Source organism: Paramormyrops kingsleyae, chromosome 18 (assembly GCF_048594095.1).
Source record: "Paramormyrops kingsleyae isolate MSU_618 chromosome 18, PKINGS_0.4, whole genome shotgun sequence".
In the NCBI taxonomy this organism is placed as follows: Eukaryota; Metazoa; Chordata; class Actinopteri; order Osteoglossiformes; family Mormyridae; genus Paramormyrops; species Paramormyrops kingsleyae.
The window spans coordinates 25,861,879-25,876,871 of record NC_132814.1 but is presented as its reverse complement, the minus strand read 5'-3'; the positions used below and the strand labels follow the sequence as shown (position 1 = coordinate 25,876,871).

The 14,993-nt window shown below is 43.4% G+C and overlaps 1 protein-coding gene across 1 annotated transcript; it reads left to right on the top strand.

Moving 5' to 3' along the window:
• The first annotated feature begins 1,397 nt into the window (after positions 1–1,397).
• On the top strand, positions 1,398–14,915 carry clcnk (chloride channel K). The gene is made up of 20 exons (XM_023831372.2): positions 1,398–2,202; positions 3,064–3,232; positions 3,607–3,738; positions 3,912–4,040; positions 4,471–4,610; positions 5,774–5,851; positions 6,086–6,161; positions 6,238–6,363; positions 6,600–6,684; positions 7,009–7,110; positions 7,192–7,276; positions 8,094–8,264; positions 8,599–8,668; positions 8,969–9,079; positions 9,717–9,933; positions 10,043–10,209; positions 12,045–12,127; positions 12,223–12,312; positions 12,393–12,479; positions 13,844–14,915. The coding sequence occupies exons 2-20, from the start codon at positions 3,064–3,066 to the stop codon at positions 13,898–13,900; spliced, it is 2,175 nt and encodes a 724-aa protein (XP_023687140.1). The 5' UTR covers positions 1,398–2,202; the 3' UTR covers positions 13,901–14,915.
• The last annotated feature ends 78 nt before the right edge of the window (positions 14,916–14,993 follow it).

Sequence of the window (14,993 nt, the reverse complement as noted above, 5' to 3'; positions counted from 1 at the left end):
CGACGTGAAGCACATGCGATCTGGAATTAAACTGAGGTCCACACAACAAGTGTACATTGTGTCCAGAGGAGTAGAGAAGCAGACAGTACACTGTGTGATTATGGTCTTTTGTTAAGTCTTTTATTCATCAGACATTTTAATGAAGAGCAGCCCAAATAACTATCATATACTGATTACCCATGTATAGAAGTGAAAGTTTCCAGAGGCCAAAGCAAAATCTCATTTACTTCTGAAATTCTTAAGCCTCATTTTGATGCTCTAAAGTATTACAAAGTATTCAGAACCTCCATAAAGCCTTTTGTTACTGCAATACTACGTGGCAATCAGAAAGCAAGGACCACTCCACCAGTGCTCTGCATGAAGTCACACCCGAGCTGACAAGATTGTTACTTACAGACTGTTAGAAAGAACCAAAATAACTCAGTGAGAGACAGAAGTAAAACTCTATGGAGTTAATTAACTTATTGAGCAAATCATGAAACTATCAGCTGCTTCTACCCATCCCTACCTGAACTAAACATGACCAAATGTGTCATATACAGCTTAATATTTTATCAACAAGATCAGTGTTGAAGCTGAGATAAAATCTCAGACTTACTATAATTTAACAGAAAAAAACAGATATGTTGACCAGTATGTACTTTGTAATTTGGTGTTGAATATCTGTTGTAAATTATTTGAATGCTAGGAGTTCTCAAAGTAATGCAGTGATGACAGTCTCTGTAAATCTACGATGTTTATGTGGAAATTCTCAGTGGCATTTTACCCGCCTCATGTGATGTAAATAGGGACCTGTGTCTCCACGTTCACATGAACACGTTGCAGCTTTCTTTGTGTTTTCTGGAATGTTCACCATCTATCACACTGTTGGGAAGAAGTCTGAAATTCTTAATGTTTTTTTCCTCCCATAGGGAGTGTGTCACCACAGTACTAACACCAGAAGGAAATGGCATTGTCAAACACGATTTCATATTCACTCGTGATAATAATTGGTCAGTTGCTCTGTACCTTTTTAGTGTTTTTGCTTAGTAGTTATTACTGTGTAATTTGTACCCATTTATTTCTAAAAATTTTATGCTTTCTCACTGAGAAATATATTCAACAAAAGACATAACTACATGTGATCTTTTACTTTTTTTCTTTAAATCGCAGATGTGTTCTTCATGTACTTTTGTGGAAACAATATGAATTCTGGAATTGCAAGGAGCTCTTAATAATCATGGTGTACATCTCACATTAAGAACACTGGGGGAAGTTAATATGTAACAGCCTTTTTATTAAAAGCAAACCATACATATATACATTGTAACAAAATGGTATAATTGTTATTTTATAAATATTATAATTATACAAATTTTACTTTTTTAATACTTTTATATTATCATTATTTTAAACACATTTTCACAATAAAATTCACTGCATTTGTGAAAGAAATAATATACCATGTCAGTATCTATCTTCTGTATATTGAAAATAAGTAGTTTGTATGTCTGCAGAAAAAGAACAATGCATTTTTATTTATTTGGTATATGATATTTGCAGGTTAACATTAGACAGAATGCAAGGCTAATATATTCCTCTCTGACAGGTTACCATGGTGACCAGTTTAGGGACCTTGGAGGAAGGTTGTAAATGACTAACCCAGCAAAACAAAACTAGAAATGTATTAATAGTTCATGTGTTAATTGGAACCACAGAAAAAGTGCAGCTTGAGGGAATGAAAAAGGAAATCATTAACAGTGGAAGTGTGTGGGAGATGGGTTTGAGGCTGGAAGTATGTGTGCCTACAGCACCCACCTGATTGCTTTGACCTTATGGGGAGTGGAGGAGGTAGGGTAAATCATAGGGTAAATCATAGGGTAAATCATAGGGTAAATCATTTTTACATGATCGTAGTTTTAAGGCATAGAAGATAACATTTCTCCAAAATGCCCTTATGTTAGTAATTGCCCCTCTTTTATAAATAAATGTATGAAGATCTTAAGAACGATAACACTACATACCCAAGAGCTGAGAGGCCTGTGTCAGGAACCCCCCCCCCCTGCCCTTCCCCGCGGCACACGCCTCCCACCTGAAGGGCAGCTGAGGCTCGGCCCTTACCGGAACCTTCTCATCTCAGCGCCATGCCGCTCCGCACTGGTCTCACCTGTGTGGACAAATGCAGGAGCGCCCTTGTAAAGAGAGAGGCTGACAGGGTATAAGGTAAGATTTGGAGTTTCTCAAAGCCAATGGTTACATCTATATATTTATATTAGGCTATGAAATTCAAATACAAGAACTCGTGGCCATACTGTAGGTGGAAATTAGTGGGAGAACATTTCAAACTGGATTTAAGGAAGCACTTCTTTACACAGCATGTAGTTAGAGTATGGAATAGTCTTCCTGATAACGTAGTGCAAGCTGAATCCTTGGGTTCCTTTAAATCAGAGCTAGATAAGATTTTAACAACTCTGAGCTATTAGTTAAGTTCTCCCCAAGCGAGCTCAATGGGCCGAATGGCCTCCTCTCGTTTGTATAGTTCTTATGTTCTTATGTTCTTAAATGCCTACAGTGTTAGTATGCATGATGTGCTTTATCATTAAAATAGAATATACATTATGTATATATATTCTGTGTTTAATTATATATACACAAAATTAATAGTTTATTTGTTTTCATTTTTCCTGTACGAATATTAGTTTCTGTCCTTTACCATTCCTTTGGACTGATTGAAGAGCAAATTTCCAAAACTGACTCAGTCCATCTTTGGTTTTGGAAAGGAGAACCTCACTGTCAGGACGTCTGCATGACATGGCAACCAAAACGGAGTGAATTTTGTAAATTTGCTCTTCAATTATACATGGAAAAAACGTCTGATCGCATTTATATGAAACATGCTCAAATTGAAAATAATAATGGCCGTATAATCATGATTGCTTCATGTGCATTTTACAAAAACTTGGTTCTTTTAATAAACTGAATTATTTTAGGTGTGTGATGATCAACATGTACATAAAAACAAATTTGCGCATGCAGCTTTAGTGGAGTCGCTGCTTTCTAATAAAAATAATTTGCTCTACACAGATGGAGGGAGTCAGTCTCACCAGAGGAGTCAATATTCACTCAGTAACAAATAAAAGTGATGGAGAGGAGGACTCCGCTCATCAGTGGACTGCACCCACCAATGAGAGGCTTCCGTTCACTGGCAAGAACTTGTGGAAACCATGGCAACATGCTCGTGCCAGGATCAAAGGTCCGGAGACTTTTAAATTGAATTTGCTGTATTTGAGTTCTCCAGTAATCCGTTTCTGTGATTACATTACGCTCAAGTTTTCTGAACGATATTATTTTTCTTAAAATGTGTTTTGGGTCTGAACTTATTGCTGAAATTCCTTTCTTCCGACTCTCTTTCAATTTGAATGAATCTGCGGTTACTCTCTGTATTTCATGACAAATGTTGCATGTTATTTGCTTTATATATAAAAGTATATATTAAGTAATGACATATTTTATATATTGGTTACCATACCTGTAGTAATCCAAATGTTACATTGATTGTACTGATATTTGTAGCACATGTAGGATTTGCCGCCAAAACGGCACTGATGCTGTTCTGTTCTTATACAGCTTCCTTATACAGACTCTGGGGTGTCCTCGGCACTCTGGGGGGGTTTGACTGGTACTGCTTTGGTGCCCTGGGGATCCTCACAGCTCTCATGAGCTTCCTTATAGACCTGAATGTGGCCAAGCTGCTGGAAGGTGAAGGGAAACACACTCACAAATCCACAGACCTGCACACACACATGCTGTCCGTCTGCACAGAGCGGCGCAGATGTGAGACCACAGAGGTGCAGACGAAGGCCTGTGCTTCACACACATGGAACCCGCAGGGATGAGGATGTAACCCGTCTGTGTCCCCCTGTGTCTCCCAGCGCATCGCTGGCTATACGAGCAGCTGCAGGGACACCTGCTGCTGCAGTTCCTCTGCTGGAGTTTGTACCCCACTGTCCTGTGCACCCTGTCCACTGCCTTCACGCACAGCATCAGCCCTAACTCTGCAGGTCGGCCGGGGGGGGGGTTTACAGTAGATGTCAATGTTAAATTCCCGCTAACACTTTACTTCATGGGGCACAAGTACTTAGTAATAACTCCATTACTACCGTAGTACAAATCATGAACAGATGCAGTAACTATTCAGAATAAAAGATGCGTCACAATTCACTGACCAAACGTCAGGTCAGTATTTCACTTGTTATTCATAACTTGTTCCTTCAATAAAGGTTTAGAGAATTAACAGATATAGTAACAAATACAGTAACTGCTCGAGATAAAAGACGCATCATTCATTAATTAACATAAGATCAGTATGTAACTAAGACTTAGTTTGTGGCTAATTAATACATAAGTAAGAGCATAAGTAATAGCATTTTTGCCCCCTGAAGTGAAGTATTATCAAATTCCCATACCCTGCTTCCTTTGTCTCCTCCTAAGGCTCTGGTTTGCCAGAGGTGAGAACCATAATATCAGGCCTGGAGTTCCCAGAGTTCCTGTCTCTGTCAAACCTATTCGCCAAGCTGGTCGGCCTCACCTGCACTCTGGCAGCGGGAAGCGTGATCTTCTTGGGCAAAGTGGTATGGATCCACCTTTATGCACTGCAGTAAAATGCCTTTTATTTAAAAAGGGGTAAACACGCGTCCCCAGGTTACCGACGAGATCTGTTGCCTAAGTCTGTGTTTAACTTGAATTTGTAGGCAGTGTCAAGTCGAAAAATAATAATATAGTACATAATAATAAGCTGTATGGCAGTCCGTTCATAAGTACAAGTTCTGCCACGTTTAACTCGGGGACTGTCTGTACTTTTTGAATACTGTTCTTACCCATTTACTAAGGCAGTCCAAGGGCACTACAGCAGTGAGCCTACAGTAGTGAGCCTACAGCAGAGTGCCTATAGCAGTGAGCCTATAGCAGTGAGCCTACAGCAGAGTGCCTATAGCAGTGAGCCTATAGCAGTGAGCCAACAGCAGAGTGCCTATAGCAGTGAGCCTACAGCAGAGTGCCTATAGCAGAGTGCCTATAGCAGTGAGCCAACAGCAGAGTGCCTATAGCAGTGAGCCTACAGCAGAGTGCCTATAGCAGAGTGCCTATAGCAGTGAGCCAACAGCAGAGTGCCTATAGCAGTGAGCCTACAGCAGAGTGCCTATAGCAGAGTGCCTATAGCAGTGAGCCAACAGCAGAGTGCCTATAGCAGTGAGCCAACAGCAGTGAGCCTACAGCAGTGAGCCTACAGCAGTGAGCCTATAGCAGTGAGCCTACAGCAGAGTGCCTATAGCAGTGAGCCTACAGCAGTGAGCCTACAGCAGAGTGCCTACAGCAGTGAGCCTACAGCAGAGTGCCTTCAGCAGTGAGCCTACAGCAGCGAGCCTACAGCAGAGTGCCTACAGCAGTGAGCCTACAGCAGTGAGCCTACAGCAGTGAGCCTACAGCAGAGTGCCTACAGCAGTGAGCCTACAGCAGTGAGCCTACAGCAGAGTGCCTACAGCAGTGAGCCTACAGCAGTGACCCTACAGCAGTGAGCCCACAGCAGAGTGCCTACAGCAGTGAGCCTACAGCAGTGAGCCTACAGCAGTGACCCTACAGCAGTGAGCCCACAGCAGAGTGCCTACAGCAGTGAGCCTATAGCAGTGAGCCTACAGCAGTGAGCCTACAGCAGAGTGCCTACAGCAGTGAGCCCACAGCAGAGTGTATTAGCTCATATGTTCACCTCTTCATCTGTCCCCTTTCTGATGTTTCCCAGGGCCCATTTATTCATCTGTCAACCATGGTGGGTGCATTCTTGGACCGGCTTTGCGTCTCATTTCATGGAAAGAGAGAGGTGATGTCATTCTGCTGAAGGACACGCTAGCCAGCGGCGCCACAATAGATTTTGGGCCCCATGAAACCGTATTATATTGAGTCCCCTGAGCAGATCGATCCAATTGTGTTGCCCATTTTTAGGGTCTCTGCAATGGTCCTAACTTCCCCCTTTCACTCCTGGCCAAAGCAGTAATAAAATTGCCGCCTTACATTGTCAGTAGCATAATTCCGGTCTCCCTCACTTCCTTCGTAGTTCAGAGCACAGAACAAGATGCTTATTGCCTCAGCTGCAGTGGCAATTGCCAGCTGTTTCGGGGCTCCAGTCAGTGGTAGGTACCGCTGAAAGGTTCTGGTCCAGTGTACCTATCTATCCTGTTATGGCTAATACCCTGCTCTACCTACCAGGGGTGCTTTTCAGCGTGGAAGTGATGAGCGTCCATTTCACCGTGCATGACTACTGCCGTTGCTTCCTGTCCGCTGCCTCTGGGGCACTGACCTTCCGCCTCCTGCCCGTCTGGAGCAGGGAGCAAGGTGACTGACCAGCGGCGTCATAGTGCCCCCTAGTGGACAGAGCTCACACTTATCATTTTTGTTTTTTTTTAAATCAACACTTTTCTGTGAATTTCCCTGAAAGCCTACGGAGACAGATGCCTGATTATAATGTACATTTACTGGAGCTGTTTGTCTATAATTACATAATGTCATCTCATTCGTAATGGGTGACAATAAGAAAACATGAGAAGTGTTTTACTGTGTTCTGTTTTTAGAGACCGTACAGGCTCTTTTTAAGACCAGCTTTTCTACTGACCTGCCTTATTGCCCCCCGGAGATCCTCGTTTTCGCCCTCCTGGGGTGAGCTTTTTGCCTTCGCATCCTACCTCACACGGTGAAGCTGTCTTCTGAAATCTCATGTGAAAAGTCTCGTAAAAAGGATCCGTTTCTCTGATTACATTACGCTCAAGTTTTCTGAACAATATTATTTTTCTTAAAATGTGTTTTGGGTCTAAACTTATTGCTGAAATTCCTTTCTTCCGACTCTCTGCACCGTTTCAGTTTGAATGAATCTGCAGTTACTCTCTGTATTCCATTCTGTCTGTTTGTCTGTAAATCGGCTTGTTGTCTCCTCTGTGTTCAGGTTACCGTGTGTCACAGTCCGCTGCCTCTGTCTCCTATCAGGTTGCTCTGTGGAGTCTGGACCTGTGTTTTCCTGCACTTTCATCGCTGGAGCCTCCTTTTCATTCGGACCAACCAAGTCATAAGCAAGATACTAGCCACAGAGTGAGTGTTCTCCAAGGTCACATGTATAACATTATATAGTGCAGTGATATTTAGCGCATCGCTCTCTCTTTTACTCTCTAGAAAGGCCGTCTACTCAGCAATGGTTGCCTTCCTGCTGGCCCTAGTTACATTCCCTCATGGTTTAGGCCGTTTCATGGCTTCCACGGTAGGCCTGACTTGTGCCAGAAACACCTTCTGCGCCTCCTAAACACTATTTGTTTACAGAGAATGAGGTCCAACAAAACTTGCTGCCGGCTCCTATGAGCAGAGCGGACTTTACCATTTGGTTATTGGCGACAGGTTCCTTTGCCTCTGTCGATTAAAATGTGCTTAAATGTCAGGCAAGAAATACAGAGCTCACAGAAATACAGAGCTCACAGAAATACAGAGCTCACAGAAAATCTTGGGACACTTGCTTAATTCAGTAAAAATATTACAAATTTATTGGTTTTATAACAAAACCCAGTTATATTGCTTACTTTATTGATTTCCTTAAAAAAACTATATATCATATTACAAACACCCAGTAAAACATTATTTGAAATCCCATAATTGAAACCCAAATTATAGTTGCTGTTCCGAATTGCAAAGTTCATTGACAAGCTGTCTCACTTAATATTAAACATCACTTGTCAATGGACTATTGTTATGAAACCAATAAATTTGTAACATTTTTACAGAATTGAGCACTTCCAAGACTTTCTGTGAGCACCGTATTTGAAGTATATTCCTTTTATATAATAGTGTAGAAATCTGGCAAAAATACAAAAAAAACAATGTCCAGTTTGTGCTCATTTTTGTGTTTTTATCTTCATTACTAACTTTGAACATGCAGTCTGCTGCTAAGTGGTGACTCCAGTGAACCAATGACACTGCAGTGAACCAGTGAGACTCCAGTGAACCAATGACACTGCAGTGAACCAATGAGACTGCAGTGAACCAATGACACTGCAGTGATGCTTCCTCTGGTGTCTCCTTCTTAGCTCTCTATGAAGCAGCTTCTTGCGTCCTTCCTACACAGTCAGCAGTGGAAGCCCGTATTGCAAAATGTGTCCGTGCCGTTGCCACCGGGGGCGCCAGAGAGCATGTGGCTGGAGTGGAGTCCCGCTGGGACCTCTGTTTTGTTCACTCTGGTGGTCTTCCTTGGTATGAAGGTGGGTGATAGGCTGTGATGGTAAGAAAAAGGTAGGAGCACCAGCAAGGTACAACACGAGCCACTGCAATGGTTACCAAGCAACCATCAAGTATCAGCTGGTGCTATTTAAAGTCGATTAGGCCGGACAGTCATCTGCTTTCAGCAAACCGTATGAAAAAAAGTTAGTGATTTGCATGTCATAACATACAGAGTCCGTGTCTTCTCCAGATCAATCTGGGGGGTGTTTGCCCTCTCTGGGGACCTTCTGAGTCCTCTAAGGGATGAGGTGGTCATATTACTGCCTGATGTAAATGACTGCAGGGGGGTTATTGTGTAATTACTCTTGTTTCCAGCTCTGGATGCTGGTCCTGGCCATGACGCTACCTCTCCCCTTAGGCTTCTTCATGCCCATTTTCCTATACGGTGAGAATTGCAGGCTAATTTATTTTTTTAGCCAATTTATTTTATCTTTACTTATTCTCTTTGTCTGAATTTACGTTCTATATTGCCTTAGAATGCATGCGCCAATACTGCTAAAACAAACTCCCAGTACATGCACATGTACCTGGCCAATAAAGTGCATTCTGATTCTGATTCTGATTCTGATGCAATGCAGTGCTGTGGTGTGTTTATTCCTTCAGAACTTTCCTTCTGCTCATTATTGGTTTCTTTCATGAAGCGGAATTCCGGCAGGCGTAATAAATGCTGCTGTAATATCCCCAGGCGCTGCTATTGGACGGCTGGTGGGAGAGGGGCTGGCCTGGATGTTTCCAAACGGAATAGAGTCTGGGGAGATCGTCAGGCCCATAAATCCAGGGGGCTACGCACTGGCCGGTAAACAAGCAGCTCTGCCACCAAAGGCACGCTCACAGTGAGGTGCTCGGTGTCTGTGATTGGCTACAAAGCCAGGAAGTAAAAAAACCACATAACCAAAGCATGCCAGAAGGTTTCTCCCTTTATTTATACCACATACTGATCGCTTGCTGTTTCCTAACTTGGGTTTTGTTACCTTTTCCTACCTGTGGATTGAGTCCGCATCATTGTAGGTGTAGTAGAGCAAAGAGCTATATTTGGGGCACAGTGCAGGTGCTTATGTAGGTTTTAATACAGCCAAGATTAAGAGGTTCCTGTGTATAAAAGGAATTGATTTTCTGTTGAGTAACAAAAGGGTCAAAGAGCTTATTCTCAGGTGAAATTAATGCCAGTTGCATTGATAAGATTCTCTTCTGCTTTTTATCCTTTGAACCCAGCTTTTATCAATTCTGGTTTTCTGTAATTTGCAACAAATTTGTTATTAATGGTGATACTAGTTCCCCTGAATTTCGGAATTACCAGCTGGACTTTATTTTAGTTTTAAGCCACACTCAACAAAGGAGACCATTTAGTTATGAGATTACCTCAGTCTGCCAAGCACTAGTTGTATGACTGTATGGGATTTAGCCGTGTGATCGTAATGCACCCCATCCCACAGGTGCTGCAGCCTTCTCGGGTGCCATGACACACACACTGTCTCCTGCTCTCCTGGTGTTAGAGCTGACAGGCCAGTCCACACACGCCGCGCCCACGCTGCTGGCTGTGCTGCTGGCCAACGCCGTGGCACGCTCCAGCCACCGGCCCTCGCTTTATGACAACGTCTCCCTCATGAAGAAGCTGCCGCACCTGCCCTCGTTACTGCGTACCCAACCAGAGTGAGGGTCTCATCTCCAGGCTGTGCTGCTCCCTTAAACTCCTTCCTATCCTGTATCCTTAACTCAGCCTGGACTCTCTCTCTCTCTCTCTCCCCCTCTCTCTCTTCAGGCTGTCCTTTGTCCAGCTTTGGCAGGTTTGGTATTCTGGTGAAGAGGCACATGATGGAAGGGGAGGAGCTGCAGAGATGGTGCTTGAGAGGGACAGTGGAGCCACAGAGGTGCGCCGGACCCTGTCCTCCAGCTCCGAGGCAGAGTTCCCTGTAGTGGAATCATACGGTGAGCCGTACTTAACAACATGACATTGATGATGTCCCTTTAACATTAGTAATGTTTCTGTTTCTAATTACTAAGTGTGACAGTAGTTCTTCAGCAACACTTTACTTGATGGGGTGCAAAAACTTAGTGTAACTGAGTTACTACTAAAGTACAAATCGTGAACAAATCAGGAATAAATATAGTCACTAGCTGAGATAAAATATGCAAATGAATAACCAAACATGAGATCAGTATTTCACTTGTTATTCATTACTTGTTCCTTCAGTAGTTCCTCAGTTGTTCCTTCAGTATTTCACAAAGATTTACAGAATTTACAGGCATAATAACAAGTATAGTAACTGTTTGAGATAAAAGATGCATCATGATTCATTAATGATGAACAAATATGGGATCAGTCTTTAACATGTTATTCTTGACTTGGTCCTTCAGTGGTTCACAAAAGTTTACATAATTAACAGATATTATAACAAACACAGTGACTGCTCGAGATAAAACATGCATCATGATTCATTAATTATGAATTAACATGAGATCAATATGTAACACTTAGATTGTGGTCAATACATAAGTGGTTCTGTCAAGTAAAGTGTTACCAGCTTTTTTTTTTTTACCTGTGATTGACACCCATATCCTGAGTGTTCCCCTGCCCTGTGATTGACTGGCATGTTCTCCTGAGTGTTCCCCTGCCCTGTGATTGACTGGCATGTTCTCCTGAGTGTTCCCCTGTCCTGTGATTGACTGGCATGTTCTCCTGGGTGATCCCCTGCCCTGTGATTGACTGGCATGTTCTCCTGAGTGTTCCCCTGCCCTGTGATTGACTGGCATGTTCCCCTGGGTGTTCCCCTGCCCTGTGATTGACTGGCATGTTCTCCTGAGTGTTCCCCTGCCCTGTGATTGACTGGCATGTTCTCCTGAGTGTTCCCCTGCCCTGTGATTGACTGCCATGTTCTCCTGGGTGATCCCCTGCCCTGTGATTGACTGGCATGTTCTCCTGAGTGTTCCCCTGCCCTGTGATTGACTGGCATGTTCTCCTGAGTGTTCCCCTGCCCTGTGATTGACTGGCATGTTCTCCTGAGTGTTCCCCTGCCCTGTGATTGACTGGCATGTTCTCCTGGGTGATCCCCTGCCCTGTGATTGACTGGCATGTTCTCCTGAGTGTTCCTCTGCCCTGTGATTGACTGGCATGTTCTCCTGAGTGTTCCCCTGCCCTGTGATTGACTGGCATGTTCTCCTGAGTGTTCCCCTGCCCTGTGATTGACTGGCATGTTCTCCTGGGTGATCCCCTGCCCTGTGATTGACTGGCATGTTCTCCTGAGTGTTCCTCTGCCCTGTGATTGACTGGCATGTTCTCCTGGGTGATACCCTGCCCTGTGATTGACTGGCATGTTCTCCTGAGTGTTCCCCTGCCCTGTGATTGACTGGCATGTTCTCCTGAGTGTTCCCCTGCCCTGTGATTGACTGGCATGTTCTCCTTAGTGTTCCCCTGCCCTGTGCCTTATGCTGCCTGTGATCAGCTTAAGGCTTCCTGTGACCCTGTGCTGGATTTGTGATGGATCTGACTACCACAAATGACAACATTTGTTTAACTATTAATATTATTAAGTCACAGAACACACCATGTAGGGAAATCATTTTCTTTTAGATAAGAAGTCTACAGTACTTGCTAAAGACCTTTGATAACAGTACTATCCCCACATCAGCATCTTAATTCTGCCCTGATCGCTGCATAGTATCTCCACCTTTGTGCCAGAAGCAAGAGGCCAATACAGTAGCTCAAGATTGTCAGTTTTGTTTATCTTAATTGTAATTCTGAAAATTTCTCCATTGGCCTCCAGAGTCTGGAGTTCTATTGGGTTCTGTACATAGATCTGAACTGGAGAAGTTCCTGTACAGCCAGACCGACGGGCCCAGTGGACTGGTACTGATCAGATGCAATGTGTTGAAAAATAGAGCTTCTATTTGTTTTAGGGTAGAAAATATGGGTTTTATGAAATCACCTTGCCTGTCTTGCAGGAACTGGACATCTTGGGACAATGTTTGGGAAATGTGTGTTCAATTCAGCCAGTCACTGTACATCTCTCTACCCAGACAACAGTCCAACAGGTGTTTCCTGTTTTTTCATATGAAATATCATATTTCAGATAATTTATTTGTTATTCTAAAGTTCATATTATCTCCTTCAGGCTCATAGTGTAATGAGTGTACTGAACATACAACTGGGCTTTGTGACAGACAATGGCAAACTCTCTGGAGTCATTACCTGGACAGAGGTGAGAGCAGCTTTATACCACTGTAATGTTGCTGTCTGACAATATGACCTGGCGGCTAATCTGGTATCACTGTCCACTCAAATCCCATCACCCACCTCCCTCTGTGTGTGGCATCACATGTTCTCCGCATGATGTGTGGCATTTGCATGTTCTCCCCATGGTGTGTGATGTTTGCATGTTCTCCACATGATGTGTGGTGTTTGAATGTTCTCCTCATGGTCTGTGGTGTTTGCATGTTCTCCCCATGGTCTGTTGTTTGCATGTTCTCCCCATGGTCTGTGGTGTTTGCATGTTCTCCCCATGGTGTGTTGAGTTTGCATGTTCTCCCCATGGTATGTTGTTTGCATGTTCTCCCCATGGTCTGTAGTGTTTGCATGTTCTCCCCATGGTCTGTGATGTTTGCATGTTCTCCCCATGGTATGTTGTTTGCATGTTCTCCCCATGGTGTGTTGAGTTTGCATGTTCTCCCCATGGTGTGTTGAGTTTGCATGTTCTCCCCATGGTGTGTTGAGTTTGCATGTTCTCCCCATGGTGTGTTGAGTTTGCATGTTCTCCCCATGGTCTGTGGTGTTTGCATGTTCTCCCCATGGTGTGTTGAGTTTGCATGTTCTCCCCATGGTGTGTGGTGTGTGAATGTTCTCCTCATGGTCTGTGGTGTTTGCATGTTCTCCCCATGGTCTGTGGTGTTTGCATGTTCTCCCCATGGTATGTTGTTTGCATGTTCTCCCCATGGTCTGTGGTGTTTGCATGTTCTCCCCATGGTGTGTTGAGTTTGCATGTTCTCCCCATGGTGTGTTGAGTTTGCATGTTCTCCCCATGGTGTGTTGAGTTTGCATGTTCTCCCCATGGTGTATTGAGTTTGCATGTTCTCCCCATGGTCTGTGGTGTTTGCATGTTCTCCCCATGGTGTGTTGAGTTTGCATGTTCTCCCCATGGTGTGTTGAGTTTGCATGTTCTCCCCATGGTCTGTGGTGTTTGCATGTTCTCCCCATGGTGTGTTGAGTTTGCATGTTCTCCCCATGGTGTGTGGTGTGTGAATGTTCTCCTCATGGTCTGTGGTGTTTGCATGTTTTCCCCATGGTGTGTTGAGTTTGCATGTTCTCCCCATGGTCTGTGCCTGCACTGGTTTCTTCCCACAGACCAATGACACTAAACTGGACAGACACAAAGAAATGCAGCAGACTTGACAGGGAAATGTCTTTTACAGACTTCCAGTATAAAGCAGAATAGGAAACTTTCTTCAGAGGGTGAAAAAAAAATGTGTCTCGTTGTGCAATATGATTTTGTTACATAAAACAATCTATGGTGATGAATAGATACAGATTAACACATACTATTGTGATTGATTATGGGTGTTTTTTCAGCTGAAGAAAATGATTGAGCGTTTGGCTAAAGGAGAAATCAAACAAAACAATGGCTAGTGTGACAGACCAGTAAATCCAGTGAGAAGGACTGAGCAAGACCAGCCGTGTGAATTTCCATAGCAGACCGATGCCTGAAGACCCCACCTGAGCTAAAGACTGGGACATTACAAATGACTAGATGAGCGAAACATCAATGCACCCCCCCCCCCCAGCATCTCACACCCTTATGTTTAATAGCTCAGGGCTGTGCAGGACAAGAGCTTGTGCTCTAGTGGTTAAAGCTTTGCATAGTTTATCCATAGAACTATGGTTTTATTTAGCTTTTTCATTCCTTTCACCTTCCTTAAGGGGAACAGCCTATTGCAGCAGAATCGGTGGCCAGGTTGTATTGCTTTCCCTAGTGTCTCCATGTGCCCTTCCGAATTCTCTTCACCAGTCTCTCTTCACCAGTCTCTCTTCACCTGTCTTTCTTCACCAGTCTCTCTTCACCAGTCTCTCTTCACCAGTCTCTCTTCCCTCCATTGTTTGTCTCTCACTGTCTCCTCTTGTCTCTCCACTATTTTACAATTTTATGCAAAAATCTTAAATACCATTTGTGTTTATATCTCCCACACAATGAGACAAACTACTTGTAATTAAGCATTAATAGAAAAGATTAATATGGAACTAAAACGTCTTTTTCCTATGTCTATTCTGATCTCTCCTTCCTGCTTTTAAATGTCCCCATCGCTGAGTTGTGGATGAAGGCTGATAGACTGGCATTGTTAAGGCATTAGTAAAGATCAGACATATAATTCTGCACACTAGATTCCAAGCTTGAGTGGAATTTCCAGGAAGTCATGCCTTGTTATAGCAGCAGTGACAGACTGACAAACACCACAACCAAATGCCAATAGCCACTTTGAGCTCTCAGGAAAAAACACTCTAATGATCAGTTCACCTCTCTGGTTGTTGCACTGAGAAAATAGCCAGTTGCTAAAATAAGGACATGTCAATAAAATACTAGATGATGCCTTTTGCTGCAAGTGACACGTAATAATAAATACATCCAATAAACAAACTGGGCCATTTATTGACTGGTGGAATTTTTATGCGCGAAGTGATGCATGGTTTGACACCTTATTTTAACAGCTTCTCAGTTTAACAGTTT

Bases quoted from the DNA above. Each gene is read 5' to 3' on its own strand.
- clcnk (XM_023831372.2), top strand. From the start codon at position 3,064: ATGGAGGGAGTCAGTCTCACCAGAGGAGTCAATATTCACTCAGTAACA. The intron at 7,277-8,093 runs GTAGGCCTGACT...TCTCCTTCTTAG, and splicing joins GCCGTTTCATGGCTTCCACG to CTCTCTATGAAGCAGCTTCT. The intron at 12,128-12,222 runs GTACTGATCAGA...CCTGTCTTGCAG, and splicing joins CCGACGGGCCCAGTGGACTG to GAACTGGACATCTTGGGACA.